General features: G+C 38.3%; 1 protein-coding gene and 1 long non-coding RNA gene across 3 annotated transcripts in view; one reads left to right on the forward strand and one right to left on the reverse strand.

The window, feature by feature from the left end:
• Positions 1-15,833, reverse strand: part of COBL (cordon-bleu WH2 repeat protein) — a 187,977-nt gene extending 172,144 nt beyond the window's left edge. The window contains exon 1 of one of the 2 annotated variants that reach the window (XM_083864579.1): positions 15,712-15,833. In XM_083864579.1, the coding sequence (XP_083720705.1) occupies positions 15,712-15,752 (41 nt within the window). In that variant the 5' untranslated portion in view covers positions 15,753-15,833. Of the gene's footprint in view, positions 1-14,046; positions 14,067-15,711 lie in introns of those variants that run through there. The other variant, XM_083864581.1, reaches the window with a different exon arrangement.
• Positions 1,484-23,928, forward strand: LOC310911291. The gene is made up of 3 exons (XR_014590482.1): positions 1,484-1,594; positions 5,633-5,711; positions 23,435-23,928. It is a non-coding gene; the product is annotated as an uncharacterized lncRNA (long non-coding RNA).
• Positions 23,929-26,135: the final 2,207 nt, after the last annotated feature.

Raw genomic sequence — 26,135 nt, forward strand, 5'->3', positions numbered from 1 at the left:
CCTTGTCTCTGAGCAATTATGAATAAAGCTGGGTACATGGGATGAAACTTAATTTAGACTGCAGTTTCCTAGTCACTTCAAGCTAATCTAAATTGGCACAGATTATGAAAGGAGGAATCTCGCCTGCCTGCCTGTCTGTCCCCAGCAAAGCTATTCCCTCTTTTTTTCATCTCTTCCCACCCCTTCACACACAGAGCAGCTTTATTTGTCTCTGTGTGGCATGGAGTGGGGCAGGCAGCTTGCCCAGAGGGACAACCCTGCTGCTCCCAAACACACTTTCAGCCTCCTCATGCCCCCATCCAAGTTACAGTCATCCTGCCTACAACTAGGAAATACTCCATGAATGACAGGAAAAGCTTTTGCTAAGCTATATAGGCTTCCTGGGGTGGGGTGGGAGGGTGGTACAGTGGTGTTTCAAGCTCTGATGACAGTACACTGACATACCTGAAGTACTGTGAAACAGGGCAGCAGTCAAGACACGTGGACTTGAAATGCCTAGAGCAGGCACTGTTTCCAGCACTTGCTACTTTAACACTGTTTTATATTATTGCTGTGTAACATATTAACTTCTAGAGGTCACAGCCCAGCAGCCCTGATCGCTGGTGACTTGTCAGAGTAAATATAGGCAAGTGAAACACTGTTTATTCTTGCCATGGAGGAAAAAAAAGGCTCTTTTTCCACACGTATATATATGTAAGTTGTTTGTTCAATTAAGATATCACACCCTTTTATGCCTATTTATCTTTGAATACTGTAATGAGATACACCAATTAATACTTTGGAATTGTTAACGCTATGTCAGGGAGCCCAAGCTGAATGCAGTAAATGTAGCCGCATTATGTGCTCACATGTGTACACCTAATTCTGCTTTTCCTGAAGTACAACCCAATGCCACAGCTGAATATCTCTGCTTGTTTTAAGGCAATTGCACAAGACAAAATACTACTCAAATGCAGCAGGCCTCATTTAGAATTCTTAAACAAAAATTACAAATAGGGGAGCAGTGAACAAAAGGTCCCCTGGGATAATTTCTGAGGTCAGGTGCTCATTTTGCAGAAAGCGGCTTTTTCCTTCATTAGAGGAGTTGATTGACTGTAAGTTAGTCACTCAGGTGCAAACCTTTTTGAGATCTGCTCTTCACCGCCAGAGATGTGCCAAGGGTTCTCATATAAACAAGCACTGTTTACAGATACCTTCTCAGCAGTGGCACTCTATTGTTAAACATTAATTCTCATGTTTATGTTGTGCAACATTTACACATGCTATTTGGCTCTGTTAGTAATTTGAAGGGACACTTTCAGTAATTTAGGAGCAAAGCATAGGTTTGGAAGAGTTTCCTACATAAAATATAGGAATAAATACCTTAATGAGTAAGCAATTTTTATTGGTTTTGTTTATTTTGGTAAAAGAGCCCCGAGGTTTGTTTTACAGCCAGTGAATATTTAAAGGGAGAGCAAAAGGACCTTGGTCCCATCTGGTGTATCTGCATTCTGACAGTGGAAGAGAACAGGCACACAAGTGGTAAAAGTGAGTTGGCAAAAAGGTCTAGGGGAATAATGTCAAGATCTGGAATCATTTTTGGGGAGACAAACAAGTAAGTGCACTAGTTTTACTGCAAGGTTCCTGTGGAGAGTGGCAGAGGTGAGATGTTTCTGCTCCACCTGTTGGTGGAGAAGAAAAAGGGAAATTCTGCAGAGAGAACAAAGAGAGAACACAACACTTCTGTCTTCCAGGGAGTCTGCAGCAATGGTCACAGTTTCACAGGCTTTTCTCTGTGTCTTAGAGGATAAGGAAGAGAATCAGAAACTCCAAAAGGGACTCAAGGAGGAAAAAAAAGAGGATTTACCTGCTTGTAAGAAGGCAATGCTGCCTGGCCTACAGTGACAGCTTGGGAGAGATGCTTGAGCAAATGCACCTCATCTTACATACCATATACAGAGTTTTTGGGTGGAGGCCTTTTTGAAGTGGGGATTATTTTGCAGTTTGATCAAGCTATCTTAGAGTTGTTTCATGGAATCATAAAATAGTTTGGGTTGAAAGGGTCCTTTTCAGGTTGTCTGATCCAACCTATGTGCAATAAGCAGGGGCACTTTAACTGGACCAGGTACCAGAGAGCCACATCCAGCCTGGCCTTGAATGTTTCCAGGGATGGGGCATCTATCACTTCTCTGGGCATCCTATTCCAGTGTTTCACAGCTAATAAAACCCATTAGCTATGAAGTGAGCCCACCAGACTGTCAGTAGGGTAAAACATCCTCTAGCAGCTGTGAGGACTTACTGCTTGCTATTTTATGGTATGTTCTGCTTTTTGCTAACCTGAGGTTGTAACCACTAAGAAAAACTTCCAATTTGCTCTCTTTGGCTATTTGTTATTATAATCCTGGGTTGCTCTGTTCACTATCTAGAGGCTTTCAGGAAAAGCAGAATTATCTGTTAGGAAGTATTACATCTGGTATCATTACCTCTTGGTTTAATTTGTTATTTCCCAGGATAATGGGAATGCACTTAGATTTGTCTGTGGGAAAACAAGTCAGTGACCATGAGAAAGCACAGAGTGCAGAAATGACAACCTGTGTTAAAACACTCATGTAAGGAGATTCAAACTGACCCTAGCAGGCAGAGGTATCTAGAATATGCACTTGGAGTATCTCATTCAGTGAAGGACAACAGACAGAGCAGAGAGTTCAGCATGTGTCCTGGACTCAGAGCTGGTCTGTATTTTTAGACTCTAAATCAGTACGCCTGTACAATGGTGCCATTTCAGTATCCTATTAAGAGCCTGATTTCTCACTGGGGACATTTTTCAAAATGCCCATGGTAGGGATAAATCACCTACCTACATCTAAAGTCAGGAAAAATTCCTCTGGGAGTCACAGTGACTCAGGAACAGCCAAGCTCTGCCAAACTGGAACAAGTTCAAAGCGAGCACTGCCTATGATCAATTCATTACATAAACCTCAGATAAGGGAGTGGCAAGAAACTTTCCTGCCACCAACCATGAAAACAGTTAAGGGGAAACGAGCCATCCACCACCTGGGTTTTAACAGTCTACTCAATCTTGGTAGTGTAAGGGCCCCAATGAGTCTGGTAGTACATACAGAAGAAATGAAAAGCAGACTAAGCTGCTGTTCTGAGCTATAATGCCATTTTTTCTAACATCTCCAGGCACAGACAGCAGCAGCAGTTAAGTAGATAGCCTTAGGAAATAGCTTCTTAATACAAGAAAACAGGAGAAAAGTAATTTTATTTCCTCACATTCTTTTTGCAGGCACTGTTGCTTAAGATACATAATTCCTATAAAATGTAACAATAAAAAATAACCCTGTGTAGCAAGGGCCTAAAGAAGTTAGGCCTAAAAAAGACCCCAAAACTGGATCTTCAAGCAAGTCCTACATAGGGTTCCATGAACTGATGACTCCTTTGGGCATCAAAATACTGGGCACATATGGAGAATCCTACTGCCTCAGGGCTGGTAGAGCCTTTGAGTACAGGTCTCAGCAGAAACTAAGTGCAAAACAAAATTTGAATCTATGTCTCATACTTAATCTGTTATAATTCAGTACTTGGTCATGTGTACATAATGACGTAGATGACCAGGACCTGCACACTGTTACTTTGCATGCTGTGCAAGAAAAAACCTAAAATCCATGTGGGAGAAGAAAAAAGCTCATGGCCATGGTTTAAGCACAATTCTTGCAACACTTCAGCATGTCCTGGTGAATATCTGGTTGGAGTAATTGGCAGAAAGCATTTATTTGTTCAAATAAGTTCACATTTGGCAAGCTGTAATAGACCACATGCCAAAAGGCTCGAAAAATTTTCTTCAACAGTCACAAATATGAAAAAAAAGTAAGGTTACACCTGTCCTGGCCAATGTGTGATGGGAATATAAAGAAAAAAAAATCATAAAAATGTTAAGCAGGTGTCTTCATAAAACACTTACTTATGCCTCTGCTGTTTAAATACTAGAGACCATAACTTCCTGAGGATTAAGTGAGAACTTGTGGGATACGTCCAGAATTAAGCTATGGAAAGCTAATGAAAGGCAATTTGACAACATCCCCAAAATCTTAAACCTTCCAGGGAGATATTTTAGCCTCTTTTAGGAATTCATAAAAGAGGTTGGGTGGGAGCCATTTTTCCCTCCAAGACTGTAATTTTTCATGGCAAGAACAATTAAGTATATTTTGCTCCATTTTCTCTAGGGACTGAGTTGCAGAAAGCAACACACCCAGCTCTGGGCAGGAGAGCTCTCCAGGACAAAGGCTGTGCCCAGCAGCTTCCCAAGAGGCCAAGGCGGCACCACAAGAAATCCAGGGCCGTCCTGTTTAGCAACTCAGTAAAAGGAGGAGAACTTTCATAACTTTTTGAGTAAAAGTTAACTCTTACATGTATCTCTTCTCTGATAGGAAAATACCTTTTATTACTTGAATTCAAGTCCTTTTCTCACATGTATCACGAGATGCGTATTTTGCTGAACCACATAAGAAATGCCACCCCAAGGCAGACCCATGTGCACAGGGAATGTCCAGTTCTATTCAGTGTCTGCACCAGGAAAATTAGACCTCATCCAGAGGGAAAAGAAAGTTTGTGTGTAAACAGAACCTGAATAGGATCTTCCCAAAGAGGTTGGTTGAGAAATTTGAATAACAAGCAAAATGTTTCCACATAGACAAAATGTATTCTATGTGTGGGAAATGACCCAACAATTTCCCATATTTCCATGGTAACTTTTAATCCTCCATATTAACATGTCCTTGCAATCCCTTATCACCACCACATCAGGGGTCAGAAGTGGCATGTAAATTGCAAAACATATTAAATCTTTCTCATAAATCTTAATTAGTTACAAAATACTTTATAAACTGAAACTATGGTTCCTCTCTGCAGTGTAAGTTAGACTAGAAGGTTGTAAGAGTCTCACATGCCCTAGAAATAATTAATCTGGGAATGTCTTTATTCTGTCTTTGCAATTCCTTCACAGCCAGGTTCAGGCCAGGACAACAGACAGGGCTTAGCCTGACACAGAAGAATTCTCCATTTAAATGCTCTGAGTCAGATCAACAACAACCTACAGACCCAAGCAAACAAAAAACAATCTCCTAACATACTAAAAAACAACCAATGAACCAAATAAAATCCTCAAGCCCCACAATTTTGTCAGAGCAGCCAGATCAGCTCCAACTAAAAATCCACCTACAGTGAGCATCTGGAAAAGTGAGATCAGAATGAAAGGTCAAAAGATAATTTCAGATGCTTTAATAAGTTTTCAGCTAGATAATGTTTCATTTGTTTCTAGTTGAATCTACAGTCTTTATAGCTGCATGATTTTCCTAAAGTGAAGGAATAAGTAGAGAGGAGGAAATTTAGCAGCACCATAATTAACTACTTAGGGCAAATCCTCCCATCAGATTCATGAGACAGATTTCAGATAAGCAGCTCAAATGAAGGATTATCTTGCGAGCAATGCGGAAATGTTGATCAGCTTGATATTTCCATTCTGCAGACAAGAGTTCATGCTGCTGCTCACTATTTTCTGCAAGGAGGTAAATCTCCACAAAGGTGGCAAGTCTGATCCAAAGGGGATTTTGTTTTTAAAACCCCTGCACATGACCATCTTGTCTGTTTTCAGGCAGAAATGAGATCTGAATTTAATTGCTGCTCAGCTGCCCCCTTCGAGAAGGGTTACCAGGCAGATGGATGCCCTGATGGTATGATGGATGGGTTGGAGCACATTGCATGTGTGTTAATACCGTGTCTTTACACAAATACTAGCACTTGAGAGCATCACAGAATACTCAGGCAGCCTGAAAATATTAAGTTAAATTAAAAATATAATCTCCTATGACTGATAATATTCTCAGCATATGTTTCATGGCATTTAAAGATAAATGGAACCCATTTAGCCAGAAGATTTAAATTTCAAGGAAAAATGTCCTGTCAATCACTAGGAATACTCTGAAAAAAGCCTGAACAAAATTTAAACTGAATCCTTGTCATAATAGTCTTGCATACACCAGTCTTATCTGGTGTCTGGACAAGCAATGCAACTGAGAAAGTGAGATGCTTGCCTTTTGCTATGCACTTTGCAGTCCTTTTGCCTCATTCAAAAGCTGCAGACATGACTAGAACAAATTCATTATTTCAGTTTCAGGATCTAAAAGCTGTTTACTGGATGGGGCTCAAGAGTCTCTATCTCTTTATTCTCTATATAGTAGAAAAAGACATACACACACTTCAGTAAATTATGCTTTGAACAAGAGAGGACCAGAAGCAAATGGTAGGGGGGGAATAAAGATAATGCAAAATATTTAGTATTACTGTACTCACAGAGGTAGTACCAATCTCTTAGGTTTTGTTACTTGAATATGGACTGCATATTTGACACAGTATATATAAGACATTTTATATATCCAGTGGATATACTTCCATTTCCATTGTTTGACTAATGCAAACAGATTACATGTTTTGCCCACTGGCAAAAAAAAAATATTGTCCATTATGAGAGAAGAAAAGGTGCTATGACCATGCCACATGATTTCCCCATGTTTTAGGTGTCTAAAAGATAAGTAGCCTTCTTTTATAATTGGTGTCAGAATTCTTCAGAGAGGCAGCTGTTCATTTAAAGTACATTAAAATGCATTTCTTTACATTTTCTAGTAAGCAGAGTGAATCTGTTAAAACATTAAAAAAAATAATTGAAACTTGGAACCTAGCCCTCTCCCATCCTTATTCAGATAAAATCCCACCCCAAAACCCCCTAAATAAAAATAATTTTTACTGAATGCATGCCTAAACAGATAAGCCTCACAGTAATATTTCCAACAAATACTCCTGAGACTTAGGTATCAAATTCCCATCAACTGAAAAAAAATCCCCGCTTCTTTCCAAGAGCATTGAGATAAGATCATGTGCAGACATCACATCACACTCTGCTAATGTCTGTGTGTTTAGCTCTGAAGTACTCATATTGTTCCTGAAATTATTCATCCTTGGGTTCCCAGGCATGTTAGCTGAGTCCAAGAGTTACACTCTCTTGGCAACTGCCTTTTCTCCTTCAATTTTTCTCTGCAAAGGCAAATCCTTTAGTCTGAACTCAAGAACATCAGTAGGGCACTGCCCTAGTGAGTAGGGAGGATGCTCATACTGTCAGGACAGAATCACTTCAAGCTCTATATCTCAAACTCAGCATTATCATTTCTATGCAGGCAGCTGTTGGCTGTCAAGGAGAAGCAGCTTCTTGTGTTCATAGACAATAAGACAGCTGTCTTTTTCCTTCCAGTGGGGAAACCCATACTGGGGACAACAGTAAAATAACACAAAAAAATCCAGTAAGCTCTCTGTAACACACTCACAGAAACAGCAATCACTTGTATGCCTCTAGGCTTGTGACCCCTCACTGAACATATAAGTCACATGTACAGGTAAACTGTGGATCAGCTCTCAGACACCAGGATGAGATCACTTGCATTATCACCCTAAACCTCATTTTCAGTGATTAATTATAGATTCACAGAATGGTTTGAGTTGGAAAGGGCCTACAGGATCATATATAGTCCAATCCCTCTGCCGTAGGCAGGGACACTTTCCATTGGACCAGGTTACTCAAAGTCCTGTCCAGCTGACTTGGCACACTTTCAGGAATGGGATACCCACAGCTTCTCTGAACAACCTATTCCAGTGCCCTATCACCCACACCGTAAAGAATTTCTTCCTAATATTAATTCTGAACCTATTCTCAGTTTGAAGCCATTCTCCCTTGTGCCATCACTACGTGCTCTTGTGAAAAGTCCGTCTTCATCTCTCTTGTAACCTAAACCCTGTAACTCAAAAAAGCAAGAGCAGAGAAGAAATTTTAATAAGCATCCAATAAGAGAATGAAGCCGAATCTATCACTTTTAGGCAAGAAGTATTTTTCTAAAATAAATGTTTTGCTCACAGGAATAATTTTTATAACAGCTATAAAATACTGTTTTCATTTTCCTTTGCTTGCTGCTACTCTTTCAGGCAGTCTGCAAGGCTCAGCTTTGCATATCCCGTTTTACTCCTGTTCCTCCTATGAACAGAAAAAATCCTTTAGAAAGTGATGTGTAAGGTAAAATTTATGGTGGACATTAAGAGCAGTTTTAAATAGTGAAATCTGGTCTGTAGCCCATTAAAAATTCAATAGACTGTATAATATCCTTGCAAGAAATCTTTCCACAGTTACTGCATAAGAGAGAAAGAAAAAAACAGAGAAATAATGCCCTCAGTGACTTTGCCCTGTAGTAATACTGCAGAGCTGATACTTGGTTGCCTTGGCCTTTGAATTAAATCTAGCTCATGTCGTTCTTATGAATTAAGTTGTGCTTTCCAAAGGATAAAAGAACATATCTGTAAAGCGCAAGTGCTCTGAAAGTGAGGGTTTTTTTGCTTTGTTTGCTGTAGGGTAGTTGCTGGTTATCTTGGTTATTCAATAGCAGATGGATCTATCTCTCAAAGACCTAAATGCTTCTTTGGCACTAATTAATACTCTCAACAGGGATTGTTACCTTCAGGCATTTAACTTGGGTGTCTAAGTTCATCTGCTCTTGCTTTAGACATTGCCTCCAGGAGAGCTGAGTTCAGAGCACTCCAGTTTCTTGATTTGTAGAGAAATATGACTCTCTCTTTCCTTCTCCCTTAAGTAAAAATGGAAATATTATTCTCATAGCTAAGAAAATATATGTCAGACAGGGCAGAAAACTGCATCAAGACCTCTTTGTAATTGACAAATAAAATTTAATCCACATAATACTGATGTAGAGTGTGAAGAACACAGAAAAGTCCTTGGCAAGTCACTTGCCAAAAATGCAGCAGTTTCTAATGTCCTTGGAATTGCAATCATATCAAATGGAAAGGAAGATAATACAAATAGTGCAAGATAAATGAAGGGCAAAAAAAAATTTTAGACCATTAGAAAGAGAAGCAAGTGCCTTCAAGCCTACAACTTGAATGTTGCAGTCTTTTACCTCAGCTTCTCATCTTTCAACTAATTCCATTCCTTGCTGTTAGATTGTGAATTTTCCTGACAGAAGACACTCTTTGTCAATTGGTCTGATTTGCAAATAAATCACACTTAAAAATATGAGAATAATGTTTTAAAATACTTGAAAAAACAGAATTATTAACCAAATCTGCTATTTAGCAAATGTCAATGTTCCCTGATGAATTCAAGAAGTGCTGATTCAAGGACAACTATCAGAAGTTCTGCTAGAAAAACAGGGAATACCAAAATATAAATTTGTGCCTCTCCACAAAGTTAATTGATTATTGTTGAGTATTAGGATCCACAGAACATCAGACCTATCCCATCAGGTACCTATTCAAATAATACAAAAGAAGAAATGTCTGTACAGCAATTGTGGAACATGCTCAAGGAGGGAAAAAAAGGAAAACAGAAGAGAGTTTTCTAATGCAAATTCACAAAGGTGGAGCTTCTGGACACCATGACTCAGAATCACAGAGTTATTTAGACTGGAAAAGACCTCTGAGATCAAATCCAACCTTTGACTGACCACAACCTTGTCAACTAGACCATGGCACTATGTGTCACATCCAGTTGTTTTTTGAACACCTCCAAGGATGGTGACTCCACCACCTTCTTGGATAGTGCATTCCAATGTTTAACAGTCACTAAGTGATGAAATTCCTCCTGATGTCCAGCCTGAATCTCCCCTGGTGCAACTTGAGGTAATTTCCTCTTGTTCCTGCCACTGTTTGCCTGGGAGAGACCAACTCCAACTGTGCTACAACCTCCTTTCAGGGAATTGTAGAAGCAATAAGGTCGCCTCTGAGCCTCTTTTTCTCCAGGCAAAACAACCCCAGCTCCCTCAGCTGCTCCTCATAGGACTCTGGACCTCCTCTGGACTTTTCACCATCACCATTGCCCTTCTCTGAACACACTCTGGAACCTCAATGTCCTTCTTGTAGTGAGAACTGAATACAAGGATTTGAGGTGTGGTCTCACCCATGCTGAGGACAGGGGGACAATCACTATCAGAAATAGTGGCCACACTATGCCATTGGACTTTGTGGTCACCTGGGCATCTACTGATTCATGTTCAGCTGGACATTAACAGCAGCCCAGATCTGTTTTTGACAGACAGCTTTCCATCCGCTTTGCCCCCAGCCTGCAGCACTGCATAGAGTTGTTGTGGCTGAAGTGCAGGACATGACTAATATTCACTAACAACCTAGAGGCACATATCAGGAAATGGGTTCAACTCCCAAAGTTTTCCACAACTCTCAAGCCAATCTTTAAAAAGTTTATGTATTAAATACATACGTAGGTGTTATTGTTATTCACACAATGGAAGTAGATTAATTTCCAGCCTGCTGTCATAAGACATTATATAGGAGATAGTCATCTGTCTTATATATCTGGGATTCTGGGTTCTAGGGACATGTAATGTATATGCTAAATCTTAATCATCTTAATGCTGTTCAAGTTTTACTGCTGTATGTATGAGATGGATGCTTCCAGCTGCATTTCTTCCTGGTGAACTGTGACATTTCAGAAAAAAAGCTAAAGATTATTGGAAAATTGATGATATTTGAGCAAAAATATCACTCAAGTCCTTCTCAGTATCAAAATAGACTTAATTTCAATGCACAAAGCTTCAGATTGTTTGGACATTTGCAAGAACATAGCACACAATAATTTGGTCCTCCATGTAGTGTTAGAGATTAAATATTTCTGTCTTACTCATATTCATGTGTTGAAGGTGTTCATGTTCTACATTAGTTAAGAATTTAATCCTTTCCAACTTTTGAGGAAAAACTTTGAAGAGGGACATATTCCACCATACAATTAACCAGCTTATTGCTTAAGGCAGCACAGTAAGGTAGGAAACCTTGACTGTAACCTCAAATCTACTCAAATCAAGTATTCTTGTTCACTCCCAAATAACTAGATTTGTTTTGTTTTTTTTTTTTTTTTTTTTTTTTTTTTTTTTTTTTTTTTTGTTTGTTTGTTTTGTTTTGTTTTGTTTTGTTTTGTTTTTTTTTTTTTTTTTTTTTTTTTTACATTCTGTCTGGCATTGATTTTTTTCAGCCTTTCATGGCAAGTTTAGTTTCTTGCAAGTTCATTCTGCAGTCAAGATACTATTTCATTTTCATGTATCAAAACCAGTACGAAATTTCTTTCCCAGTCATCATTTTCCAGCAGCAGCAAATTTCCTAACAGTTCAAGAATAAATGTTGTGGATAATATCACTCTTCACTGCAATACTCTTAACAGATTCCATAGGTAATGTAATTTATGTAACAGATAAAATAAGCATGGTGCATCTTGTATTAGTTATTTTCCACTAAACATTGTGTGAACAAAACCATTTGAACTCAAACACAGGGCATAATTTACTAATATCTTTATATCATCCAGATTTTCCTGAAGCTTAGCAATATTTCCATTGTTCTCTTAGCATTCTTACAGCACATTATTATTTCTATTGATATTTTCATGTCACTTACATGAAAGAGTTTTCTTTGAGGAATGTCCCCTAAATAGTAGAGGTACTTGTATGCTATATTATTTCTGTGAACTTTATATATCATTAGTGTAAAGCAAGAAGGAGTTTACAGATGCCTTAGGAAGTTTCTCCTCATTCATATCCCTTTTGTTGATACCTCAGGCTTCAAATATAACTTTTACTTGCTGAGCTAGGCCAGTATTTGTTTTCATGTGTGGTTGTGTGGCCACTTTGTTCTCTTTTCAAAACAAAGACCCTGTTTCTGTCAGCTGTTGTTTTCTTCAGCAGGAGCTCAGTGATTAAGGATGTTTGTGGGCTAGATGCCAAACTCTCTTTACCCACAATTGATATGAAAAAGATGGGGTTACAGATTCAAAGTATCACCCTGCTCAGTGAATAACCACAGTGTCCTCAAGAACCTCTCTGAGCAGGCTTCTATTCAGAGTAAATGCAATTTATGTCTTGAATGAACAGAAAATAAGTCCTAGCCAGAAACCTGCAAACTCAAGTTTCTTGATTATCTTCAGAGTTAGAATAAAAATTTGATATGGATTGTTAACACAAAATGTTTCAATTCAAATACATATATGATAAGCTAATTTATCTAAAATTCTGGCATAGGATATAATGAAGCTCTTGATCAGCCACAATGTAGAACGTCACATTCCAGTCCATTCAGGTCCATCTTCTGATTAGTCAGGTACATTGCTCTCTCTGTTACATTTGCTTACTGCACTCTGTAGGAGCTTTGGTACTTCCTTTAGTTCCATACCAAAGAATAAAGCTGATGGAATACACTGCACAGAAGAAGTTACACTGCATATTTACTAACAACAATATGAACACACTCTTATAGCCAGAGAACAACTCTGGAACAAGGAAGAGGCAAGAAAGAATTGTTGTTCCCATTCCTGTAGCAAATCAATTCAACAATAATGAAGGCTTCATTTTTTATCAATGTTATTGTTGAACGAGTCACATTAATTCATTTGCCATTACTGTTGGCATAGGACACTGGCATGAGGCATTCATACGGGTAACCTCAGATGTTATGATGTATTACACTTTGCAAAAGCAGGTATGTATGACATGATTTCTCTTTGGCTTCACTAAACAGCAATAAACTAGATTTCCAGAAGCCAGATTCTTTACATTGATTTTGTGTTTTTCAGCCTCTCCATGATAAAAAGGCAAGTTAAAGTATGCTTAGCAGGACATAGCAGGACTCTTGCATGGCAAGGTTTCAGTTTCCAATATAGGAAGTATATTTGCAAGTCAAAGCCATTCAGAACAGGCTGCAGTAGGTTGAGACTTCAAAGAGAAAAGATCTGATACCATCATATGTGAAAGTGAGATCACTTCTTCATCAATTTAGGATTCAATATGAATTCTCTGCAGGACATTAGAGAATCTGAGAAATTACATGTCAGAAATTCAGCAACCCTAAGTCAGTGCAGTGTTTTCACACAGTTCAAAGCTCAAGTTCTACTCAAATTAGCCTGAAATTAATCAAAGGGTAAAACTAAAAGGTCTTTTTCCTCTCAGAAAAGAAACACTCCTGCTGTTTGATTCACCTGAAATAACTCCCAGTTTTGAGGCTGCTGAACCAACTATATGTGGTGCATAAAGTACACTGATAAAAAGGATGCACCTTAGTCAAAAAGGCAATATACATTATTTGAGACAACATAAGGAGCAAAACCAAATAGCAGCACTTGCAGAGCAGTCTCTAAAGTTATCCCTACCCCTCCAGCATAGCATATTTTACAGTGTCTTTAGACAATCTGGTATGATAATCATAAGTAAAAATGACATTTGATGAGAACTATTTTTATGAAATAAGTGGAGAGACTGAGTGGAAAAAACATTAGTTTGTCTTTTAAAAGGAAATGATTGAATTGTTTGTGTGAAACAGAGAAACCAAGTTTATAAGAAAGGTCAGCTCTGCAACAGTGTAAGATTCAGTTTAGACATATATTGTCATAAATTTCTCTATTTCCCACACTGGTTATCACTGTTAAATCATCTCTTTGTGGTTCTGCAACACGTTTTGATTTACCCAGGTTTTTCTCCCAGAGATGGTTTCATGTCAATTCGTGACAGCAAGTAATCAGGTATACGAAACACATAGCAGAAGTGCAAACATTTTGCAATCATCTAAGAAAGTGATGAAGATGAGGCTTTGCTTTGCTATTGCAGATAGAAAAATCACTGCTTCACATCCAGGCTTAGTGTCAGGCCAGAAGTGTGGGACAAAGTAGACAGGGCTGTTCATTATCAGCTGTCCATGGTTGTGCAGAAGAATTTTTCTTTGACCTTGCAGTAAGTAAATCATTACCTGGATGTATGCCCTCCTCTGTGAAATCCAACAGTGAAATTGATCAATGAGATAGTATTAATTGAGGACTACAGCACATGGGGTTTTATTTCTTTTGCTGGGGGGAGAAGGAACATGCAGGTGAGTATCCAGGGGACAGATGGAAAAGAGAAACTTCCCTGCTACCCTTAGTAGCTGCTACATCATATTGTCACATGTAACAAGATCACGACTTACCTCATAGAAGACATTCATTTTTGCACCCATGGAAGGAAAAGAGCTTGCTGCTGTTAAAAGCTGAAGCATCTTTCCTTTCTTTTAATTCACTTTGAGTCAGTCCCCAAGCGGCATGTCAGGACAAAGAAGTGGAGAATTAAGGCAGCACAGAGCCATGTGCACACAGCACCTCACAGGCTGCCAGCCAGCTCACAAAAACCCTTTTGTCTGCATGGGCTGTCTGAAGATGACAAATGCTCGTGTTCCAAGAGATTGCTACTTATGGCCAGGGTCATGTTCTGGCCCTTAACAACAAATCAGATTAAGGTTGTGCTGGGCACGGCATTCCTGTGCCAGGTCCTCAACTGCATAGCAAATTTACCAGGGTTAGCAAAGTATCACGGACCTTCCCCAGCTGAAGATGTGGAGTTTTATCGTGTGGAGCGTGTGCATAATATTAGATTGTGAGCAAGATGCCACAGTCGTTAGAAAGCTGTCTGGTGTATTGAATGCCTAAGGGCATGCAGATGACTCACTGAAATTCTGTTCAAACACAAAACATCTGCCTCAATATGTTTCCTGCCAGTCCTTTTGCATGGCTGGGAATAATGGGCTAGAGATTCTCTCCTGCTCCACCAAATGAGTGGAAAACTGCTGTAAACCAGAATCTGGGATTCCCCTGTGTGTGATGTGAGCTGCCACTTGGCTGTGGGCAGTAAAGTGTCCCTCTCTCCCTCTCACAATCCTGAGTAAGCATGGCAGGGAGCGTCTCTGTGCTACCTTGACAGCCCCAGTGGTTCATTACTCCAGTGCTCCAGCCATGCTGACTCCTCAGGGACTATAAAATACTGCAAAGCTTTTGCTATTTCCTCCCACCTCCCAGAAGCTCAGAACTCATGCCATCATACCTTACCCGTTGTGACATCATTCTTATGCACAGAAATGTTATGCACTCCTATGCACAGCAATTATTCCAATGGCACAAAACTAAGGAGATAATTTTGTTCTGAAACCAAAAGATTTTCTTCGATAAGAAGACTGTAAACTAGAGTAATAAACACACCCAAAACCCCCAAAAACAGTTTGCCAAAGCTTTTGATAAGATTTGGTTCTGAAAATGCTAAATGCTGTTCTCATGACACAACCTGACTTTGAAGGAAATTTTGGCAAATAAGATACATAGATCTGCACAAATGTGATGAATAATAAAGCAAAGTCACTGGCTTGCCTGCAGCAGCTCTACCTTAAAACCACATGTCATCACAACCTTTTTTTCCTTCTGCTGAAGGGTCAGACCTAATTGCATTACTTTGAGAAAACAGCATTTCAGCTACAAATGAACCATCACAACGATTTCATGTTAAAAATAAACTTTAAAGTGAAGCAGCAGATGCTGCCATGGAACAATCCTCAGAGCTTTCATGGGATGGTCTCATCTGTGCAGCTGGAAGAGCGACTGTTTCAAACCAGCTATTGTTTTTTTAAGTGACAAAAAAGAGAGCAAAAGAAAAAAATACTGTACAAGACTCTAGGAAAAAAAGTTAACTTGCCGTTTTGTATTGGAATAATAGCACTCGGAAAAAGTTCTGGATGGAAACTTGGGTCACAAGCAGAAACAGTTTGAAACTGCCAGAAATGCAACCAATTATTTCCTGGTAAAGTGGCAAGAAGGGAACTACTACTCACCCACAAAGAAATCCAGTTTTGGAAGCAAAGATCCATCTCATCTCATGGCAACTTAATTCTTCCTACAAACTTTGAAAATGTTGCAATTTTTGCTGTAAAGTTAACTTAAAAGAAGCTGTAAGTAGATGTTGATATCTAGTGAAACATTAGGGAATGATAAATCTGGTTTTATCTGTTTTCTTTAGTTGTTCCATTCCTTCCTACTCATTTATAGACAAATACATGTCAATGGGACCTCTGTTGCTAGTTTTTAATCTTCAACTCAGTGGCTTGTTACCTTAGTAAGCACAGGTAGTCTTCAGAATGTTAGCATGAATATAGCATTCCACACTGGTAAATCTTTAAATATGTTTTATAAGTCACCTTAATTAACCCTTTACTCAAGTTTTAGAACATTCTTACGGAATAATACAGGTGTAGAGAGTTATGCCCATTTTACAGAAGTGGAGAGTGGTCCAGCAAAAATAGGTTCATCACCCCAGGCCACAAGAAGTACCAGCAAAAATGGGATCAGGAAACATGAATTCTTAGCTGTTTCTCTTAGGACAGGCAATTTCCCAAACACAAGTGGCAGAAGAATGGAAAAAAATTGCAATTTAAGGAGTGATACTGGGAGTAAATATCTTGTTTCCTGAAATTGAAATAGAACTGTGGAAGGAGTGTATGGACTTCAAGCAATACAAAGACAAAGAAAAAATCCCAAACATGCTGCTGTTCCGCCCTTTTCATAATCAATCTTGGGACTCCAGTTATGCTTTTCTTCTGTATTGGCCAGAGGCGGTTTGCAGTGAATCAGTTCTGATTGTGTACAACATCTATACTTAACTACTCTGAAAATCCTACCTCTGGTTAGGATTTTCTAAGCCAGCAGCTTTCAATGAAGGTAAATGATCTTAAATTAGGGTTTAACTGAGTCTGGCATCTAAACCCTTGGGAGGTTTGTAAGCTTTCAAATATTGATCCTGGAAACATCTGATTGAATATTCTGTGGTGTTCCCCAGCATCAGCATGTGAAAACAATAACTTACTTTTTTTGTACCGCTTTAATTGTTATAGATATCAATGCTGCCAGCAGAGAACTCAGGTTCTCAAGCCAGTAGGAAGAAACAACTTTTTTTGGGTGCAGTGGTTTTAGTTTGTGATTTTATCTCAGGTTTTGGGGTTGGGGAGGGGGGGTCCCCCCTGTATTTACATATTAATTTTTATTTTTTTTCTTCAAGCATGAAGAAAATATCACCTACTGAAGGTGATGATTTTTAAAAAGATAGTAGTGTATGGGCTTCTGTTTTCTACTCTGCAAGCAAGGAGAAAACTACTAAAAGCATTAAGTGTCTTCTGCCTCCACCAAACAAAAAAGTTGCATGCTCTCAAACAGTTTACTGTTGCTACTTTACCCTTTAAAATAAAAGCTCTTCACCTCAGCTGCAAAGAAGAAATGCCGAAGAGAAACTAATACAGCTCTGGGCCTTAAGAAACGTTTTTGAGTGTGTTTATAACCAGTCACGAGTGCCAAGAAAAAAAATTCCTGTCTCTTCAACATACTCTTACATAATTTGGCACCAGGCATAAGTAAATCAGCTGGTAAGCAGTGCCCAAACAAGACACTGAAAGAGCCGCTTCAGTCTTTCTACATTATCTTCCAGCCTTCTCTTTATAAATTAAAACCTAGCCACAAGAAGACATAAATTTTTAATGACACTATACAATTTGGGTAGGGTAGAGAAGGAGTTTATTTCATCAAAAGACTGTCATGTCTGGAGAGTGAAGCAGCTTTTCATACTGAGCTTTTATTGGTATTATTCTGTTATTCATTGGCAGAATTTATTAAAGTAGTGTTCTATTAACCCAATCACATACTTTGAGCAAAATCTCATATAGTAGTGGCTCAAACTTCTCCTCCAACTTTCTCTTCAGGGTTGGATTTGTTATAAAAGTTAAAGTAAAAATAAATATACAGGTCAAATGCATGTTTCTGAGATCTTTGTCTCAAGGTGAGTGATTATTAAGAGATAATAGTCATGCTTCTCCACACAACTTTAGAGTATTTAATCAATACTTCTTTTCCCTTATTTTACCAACTTCTTGATTCTTTTGACACCAGTAATTGCTAAGAAATTTTGGTCAACAGTATTTGCACTCCCATGCACATTATGGTTTCCTGTTGTCTTAAGAAGAAACAATTTGATCTTTTCCAGTTCTGTCACAATTTTCATCCTAAACCTTTCTGATAGTTTTGCTAGAATAAGATCACCTCATTGATAATGGGTCCTGCCCAGAAGCTGGCTGTTTATTGCAAAATTTGGTCAGACTATGTGCACAGAGCCAGTCCATTGGATTACTGCAGCATTTGTTTTCAACAGATGCTTTCAAACACTGGCAGGAGCTCTGTGTACTAGAAGACTGTTTCATCTCAAGGCAGGGATGAATTCACATGCTACGCTAGCATCAGGTCCAGTCAGAAGGGTTGTTTTTTTATATTCTTGTTTTTGTTTTTGGAGGTTTTTGCCTTTTTTTTTTTTTTTTTTTTTTTTTTTTTTTTTTTTTTTACTCTCTATTGAAGTAATAACCAGAAGTCTTTGAAAAGTTTGCAGGGAAATATATGTACATATTCCTATTTTACCTGTATAACAGCTCTTTTGACAGATGCTTTCATTTCTTCTAGATACATCAGTATAGATTACAAAGAGACAGTGTAATTTGGACTACAAATAACCTTTATGTTTGTAATCTATTAAGTGCCCTTAATAAACCCAGCCCCTGAGTAAGAACATTTCCTCCTTCTGCCAAGAAGTGGTCTCTACCTGAGAGGTGGCAGAAGGTTTAAAGTGATTTGTTACTGTACTCTGTTCATCCAGAGTTAGAACACCTAACAGGAGCTATATCAAGACTACCAAGGAACAGCTCTTTTATCACCAGATTTAAATACTAATCAACTAATAGGAAACAGCTAAGGTCAGATAAGCGTAGGCTGCTTTGAGATGGAAATTCCATTTGGAGATATTTTTTTTTCCACTCAGCATCATTGTGCTAATACACAATACAAGTTTTCACTGAGTCAACATCAGGAACCTAGTTAGTGAACAAAGAGCTAGAATAATTGTAAAGACTTCAATTCAATTTTAAAGGTATTCTCCCTAGTCAGTTTTTTTCCCCAAGACATGCTGATTCAGCCCTAATCAGGTAGATGCTAAAATATGGTGCTTAGTGAAGAGAACTCTGGCACCCTTTTGGGAACAAACTGGGAGCTACTGTAAAACTAAGGCTGGAGGTGGATCAGAATTTGTCACTGAGATCTCAGCCCTCACTGCTCTGGACTTTTCTCAAAGGTGTTTTTATCATGATGTTCACAATTGCTTTTTTACTTTGTTTATTCAATGGACAATGAATCACTGTCTAGGTTGAAGAGTAATTGACAATTCCAGGGGATTTCTTGTTGAAAGACAAGACACCTCTACATTTAACCTGCCCAACTGGTTTAAAGAAACTCTGTTTGGTTCTTGTAGATCCCACAAAGAGTCTTTGTTTTCCACTGATTCTCCCCAGTCCTCCCCCACCCCCTTTTACTTCTTAAAGTTAGCAATTACTTCTTTTGCTGCATGTAAATCATTCAGTTACTAGGATTTGTAAATTGATACAGTTTCACAAAGCTCAAAATTGTTACGCCACCATCTCCCCCATTACACTGATCAAGGTGATAGAGATTCTGATGAAAAATCTTAGCCTCTTCTTTCCAAGAACAAAAAAAGCCATCACTGTTTTCCCCTCTCTCCACAATATATTCCAAAGATAAGGTTCAATTAATCTACACATTTTTTTCTTTTTTAAATGCAAAGAACTCAGAAATAATTGCTTCTAAATGGCAAGGCCAATAGTTTTGACTGTTATTTTTTAAAAGGCCTTATGACTAGATTAGGGGAAATCAAATCTAATCCAAAAAGCTCACTGAATTATTTTCATTAAGAGAAAGCTTAGTTAGATTCATTCTGGAGCCTGGATACTCATCTACAGGTTTACAGGAAAAGGAAGAAATAATGAAAATCTGTGAGATATATGGAATTTCAAAAACTCTTTTGAGATCTGAGGCTATTTTCTGACAGTTTCAATTCAAAATAATTCAACCAAATGATGTGCAGATAGAAAATAAGACTAACTTCTGAAATCTTTGAAAAGAATGCATTCTTTCAACAAATGCAATGATTTGGAATCTGAACACTTAAAAAAAAAGTAAGAGGTCTAAAGCAGTGTTTAAGGCAGAAAATTAGCTGAAACTTGGACCAATCTAGAGGGTGAACCCACCTTTAATTATGTATTCACTTTTGTGCCAAGTCTGCTCCCATGCTGGGAGTTTGAATAGAATACACTGTTCATTTGAACTCATTTTACTAATTTTCCACTTGAAAATTAAAGCATAATTGAATATTTCTCCAATTAGACACTTTTACCAGTAGTTTCAGTGGTTGCTACTGGAACTGTAAATAGTTCTGAAGTGTAGGTGGGCAGTCTGAAAAAATACTCTTTTTAAGTGCATTGCTACTGGAGAAGGAGTTTAATCTCATCCCAAATAAACATGCACTGCCCTGTAGTTTTTGGAATGGACACTGAGCAGGGAATCATCCAAACCCCAGCCCCTTGTACAAGCTATGCAAAAGTGTTGCCCTCCTGTGGCTTTTGTTGCACTGATGTCTTGGAATGATAATTACAACCATATCTAACTGCTACTAATGTCTGAGGACAGGTATTTAGTTTATGCAGAGGTAGCTTTTCTCACATGGGGAAGATGACATTGATATTTCAAAACACCCACTTATTAAACTGTGGATTTCATAACTATATGGATAATTTAGGAACAATATCTTCTTGTCAATTTCTTCTTTGTAGATTTTTATGGGTTAAGTAATTTTTAAACTAAAATAATGTATATTAATCGTCCAGCAATTATCTCATGAACCATACTTAAAATACCAAGTATTTCGAAAAATGTACACAAGCCCAAGCTGATTAAACTTTTTTTTTTTTTTAAATTTTATAAATACTGAATTTCCGAGCTCGAGTCTTGCTTTCAGTGAACTCTTTACTTTAAAATTTAAACTTCCAAGTAATACTGCTAGCTTGAGTGCTTGTTGGAAGGAAAGACAAACAGAACTTGAGCACAAAGCCCACAAGTATTCAGAAGAGTGTTTGTGGAAAGATTTGTTTGTCAGGCTGTGCGTCAATCAAGAACTGTTCAAGTCACATCATAAGGCTTAAGGAGGAAATGCTTTTGCATGAACACAATGAAGTTCAGGTGTCCAAAGGCAGCACCTCCCTTCTGTCTGGATACTCAGAACTGTGTCTCTGCCTTCAAGCATTAAATTGGAGAAATTATGGGACATCATCTCTGCTGGAAAAGAAGAAAGAAAGAAAAAAACCCAACACCCAAAAAGTCCACAGGAAAACACCCCCAGAAGCCCTGAACCAGAGAACTTTTCTTGGCTGTAGGAGGGAAGGTCAAGTTGGGATAGGGAAAAAAGGTTCAGTGGCAAGGGATGGAGGAGTCACCATTTCCCTTCACTGTCTGCAGCACACTGGCATGTTCAGGCCACTGAGCACTGGCAGTTGTGGAGAAACTTTTAAGTTGTTTTAAGCTGAGTCTCAGAAATGTGAAATGTGCTAGGCTATGTATTTTTTTTTGCTCTCAGAGAATCATGAGTGTTGGAAAAGGCCTCCAAGGTCGTTGAGTCCAACCTCTGACTAAACATCACCGCTCTCACTAGAGCATATCACAGAGTGCCACATCTACTTGGTTTTATGAACAGTTCTAGGGATGGCAATTGCATCATCTCCCTGGGCAACACAATCCAATGTCTGGCCACCCTCTCAGCGAAGAAATTCTTCATGAAGATTTAATTGGAACATTACTAATTTGGCTGATAGCAGAAGCCTTGGAGAGCTGTGAAAGGTATTCTGCATTCTCAATCCAAGAGGCAAGTTTGTTACTGTTAGTGCCTCACCTACATACATTATTATACTTCTGAGGATTTTGTGCCAAGAAAAAACCAAACAAATTCAGGGCAAGCAAGTATAATCCACAAAGGAGCATATGTCCCCATTTTCCAGATTCCATATGTATGACTACTGGTTTATACAAAAGCACTCAAAAGACCAGAATTAAAAAAAAAAAAAAAAAAAAAAAAAAAGTCCCAACCAAACTTAAAAAAATAAAATTGATTAAATTGATTTGTGAAATAAAAATTCTTACTATATTGTACCACCTCTTACCTCTCTTTAGAAATACTGACTGGTATCCATAGGAATGTACTGTGATTTTCACAGTCCTTTGAAGACAAGGTGTGACAATCCCTCACAAGTACAAAAGCAACAGCAGAGATGGGTTATTTGGTGGTATCTTGCATAAATGAGCCTATGTTAGTCCAATTAATTCACCGTCTGCATTACTCTGAGCTATAAGTAACCAAGATATTTGCTTAGTTGTGTGGTATTTTGATCTCATCGTATCTCACAATTTCATGCATGTCTCAGTTTTGCTTTTATTCAGATCTGGGTCACTTCTTTCCTACTACTGTTAAAAAAAACCAGCTTTCTAGGTTATTCCAAATCCTGTCCATGCACTATATGCATAGATACTTCAAGAATGACTAGTGATTTGTTGAATTTTCATATTCCCTTAAACATTTGGATGCAGACAGCTTAACATTCCTCATAGTAGAATTTTCCAAAGACTATTTCAACCAGGGATCAAACCCAAGGTTCTTCAAATAGAAAGTTACCCTTTAAAATTTTGACAGTTTTTTCCATTTCATTTGTTAGCTTCTTAGAGGTCGCTTTCATAAAAGTCACCCAGACTAGTACAATCTCAAAGTCAGGTCTTGTGTTTCTCTTTTAAATGTGTAAATTTTAATGAAATGAGATATTACCTTGTTATTTCAGTGGGTACTTACCTTTAGGCTCTAGACATAGTTGTTCTAAATAGCAAGACTTGTTAAAATAACAGTCTGTATGTATGATTCAATAGTTGGCTATTTAAGCATTGTCAAAACAGAAATTGGTGAAATAGTGAGGAAAAAATAAGGGACACAAGAGCCAGAGTAAAAGATGAAAGTCCCTTTAGGCAGCAAACTGGGAGTTTGCCCAGACCATTAACTCTTGGTGCCATTGCTTCAAGACTCCAGAGCTCTCAATGCAAACCTTTTTAACAGCTCATGCAGGCACATGATGGTCTTTCCTAAATTTCAATGGTGATATTATCTAATTTGTTGAAAAGACTGACCATTCACTTTTTCAGTGTTGGCCCTGGCAGGTGAGTACCAGTTTGCCAACACTGCTGTTCAACACTGCTGTTGAGCATTGCTGGCAGGCTGCAGGAGCAGGCAGTGACCCAAGGGGGACACCTCCTTTGCAGTGCGATGCTCTCAGCTCTTGACTGAAAAAGTATGGAGTCCATTCTTATCACAGCTCTCAAGTTCTAAAACATATATTCAGGTAACTAGACCATACAGACATATAACTATCCATATTTTATATTCCCCAAAGCAGCATTTTTTGTAGTTGCTTACTTGTTTTTAAAGAACATTTGTCTATAACAGGTATATTTGCTGTCTTACTTGAATATACATTTTTCCACAGCTTGTTTATGAATCTTTTCTTTGTTTCCTTTTGCACTTTGCAGTCAACATGAGGTGGTATATCAGCTCACATAATCTTTTGTTTTTGCTTCTTATACCAGGTACCTGAATACTAACTGGCAGCCAGTATGCTTTGGCAAAGATATTAAAAACAAATCTCTGGTCTCTTCTGAGGATGTAAGATAACTGAAGTCTTGCTTTCAAAGGAAATGAAATATCTAGCACAAATGCTTGGAGAGTAAAAGACTTTTTTAAACATCTGTGGAGCAAAGGTGACAGAGAACAGGCTCAAGGCTTTCACATATGTTCTATTCTGTGTATTTTTCCTGTACCTGTTGGCAGGAGAGAAACAATGAAGAACCTGCCATTCTCTTACTCCTTCTTCCCAAGGACTCTCTGTCTGTATGTTTGAACATATCACCTGACCAGAACCTGTCCTTCAAGCTGAGATTGATTAAACACTGTAAGTTTATCAAATGACAGACATCAGCAAGGGCATAAAGCAGTACTTGTCCTAGACACAATACCTTGCCCCAAGGCTTAACAAGATACAACAGCAACAAATTACAGCACAGAACAACGTATGACTTACAAGAAAACTCATGACTGCTAATAAAGTTTGTTGACAAAAAACTGCACAGTATATTATTTATGTATTGCCTGGCCAGTAGTCTTGTATGCTTACAATGTTCTCCTGAGTTAAGGAGGAAAATTCTACTTGATTTTCCATAGCGTATTTAATCCATTAGATTAAAAAACTCCAGAAAATATTAAGAAACAGTAATTCAAAACTAGGTCCATTTGACAGCCTGAGAAGATATCTGTGTAAAGAGCTGTTTCATAGAAAAGGAATAACAAAAAACCAGGGGTACTCTCAAGATGTCTTCATGCTCTGCCTTAATAGAATTGGTGAAATACCTTAATTCCTAAACTAGCACAGGTATATAGGTACCTGAAACCATGACACTGTGCTCACAGCATGGGAGAGCTATAAGAGACACAGATCTAGTCAGCCAAGATGAAACATCAAGCTGCTAGCAGGCCTCAAGCTCCTTTGTTTACTGTGCTGTATACACAGCACAAGATTCTGATGGAAAGTGCACCCCAATAAGGCTGGCCTGAGAAGCTTAATATTGTAACCCATTCTACCCTAAAACTCACACAAAGCCTATTTTCACTTTTCATAAGACTTAGTGTAGTTTTTGTTTCCATTTCTTTCACTTTAATAATCATGGCTTGCTACCTGTAGAGGCTTTTTAAATTATCATGCTTATCAAATTTATTTCCTACCAAAAGACTTCAAAAGTAAAAAAAATTGAAACTGTATCTTTTTAATAGGTTTGAACCAACAAACTTAAGAGTTGGAGAGCAGCACAAACAGTACCTTTTACTTTGTGTTATGATCATCCTTACTATTATTTATACCAACTTAAAAAGGACATGGACCTGCTGGAGCTAGTCCAGAGGAGGGCAACAAAAATGGTCAGAGGTGTGGAGCACCTCTGATCTATGTAGATAGGCTGAGAAAGTTGGGGCTGTTCAGCCTAGAAAAAAGAAGGCTCCAGGGAGATCTTGTCAGAGCACCTTCTAGTACTTAAAGGGAGGACAAGAAAGCTGGAAAGGGACTTCACAAAGGCATGTAGGGGTAGGACAAGGAGGAAAGGCTTTAAATGGAAAGAGGGCAGATTTAGATTAGCTATTAGGAAACAGATCTTTAATGTGAGTACTGTGAGGGTAGTGAGGCACTGGAACAGTTTGCCCAGAGAAACTGTGGGTACCGAATCCCTGCAAATATTCAAGGTCAAGTTGAACTTTGATTAACCTTTTCTAATGGGAGGTGTCCCTGCCCATGACATAGGGGGTGTTAGGAGATGATCTGTAGGGTTGCTTCCAAACCAAACCATTGTACAATTCTCTTCTAAGGGCTAACAAAAAGCCCTTGGCTTACCACTGCCCTGAATAATTATGTGTTATTTGGATGCTCTGGAAAATGTACTGAATGCCTTCTGGTCTCAGAGTGCTTTGTACTCACTTGCTCTCATTAAGAGAAAGTGAGACTATGAACTTTGCTAGAGATCCAGTTTTCAAAAACTCAAGAGGTTCAAGCACATAAGCATTTGGTTCAGGTACAGATGACAACAGCACCTGGACTTGCTGAATAATGAATTTCCAGACAGATTCAATTCAGCAAAACTTTTCACAATTAGACTTTTGGGAGTGAAATGACGGCTGAGGCCTATAAATATAACATACAAACGTGTTTTAAAATATATGCACAAACTCACTTTTCCTTAGAGAGGGGCCAACCCCATCAAGAAACACCATTTCAAAGTTTTTTTCCAATGTGGGCAGCTGGTTCAATGCAACTCATAATATACAATTTCACAAGGCAAAGGAAAATGTTCAAATATAAAACCGTTACCTCTTCCAAACTGTCCTTTTAATTACAATTCTTCATTGAATTCCAGCTCTAGGCTTAATATACAAAGGGGCTGCATAACTAGCTAATGGAGACTACTCTATTTGATAACAGTACTCCTCACCATTTACTTTGGCTCTGAAAATCAGAATTTGGATCAGAATGCATGGTCCTACACAACCTAATACACAATTTTCAGAAAATGCTGTATAAAAAGTTCAGAGCAGCTGTCGGTGGATGCAATTGGCAAGTGTCCTATTTTTGTGATAGTAAAAGACCTTTCCCTAAATGCATTTTGAACATTTTAGAAGAGCTTTTATTTTTATTTCATGACAGAAAGCCATATGGACAAAAAATTAGAGTGCCTTAGTTACAGGGTTACC

The sequence above is a fragment of the Zosterops lateralis genome (assembly GCF_965231275.1).
Source record: "Zosterops lateralis genome assembly, chromosome: 1".
NCBI classification, from domain to species: domain Eukaryota; kingdom Metazoa; phylum Chordata; class Aves; order Passeriformes; family Zosteropidae; genus Zosterops; species Zosterops lateralis.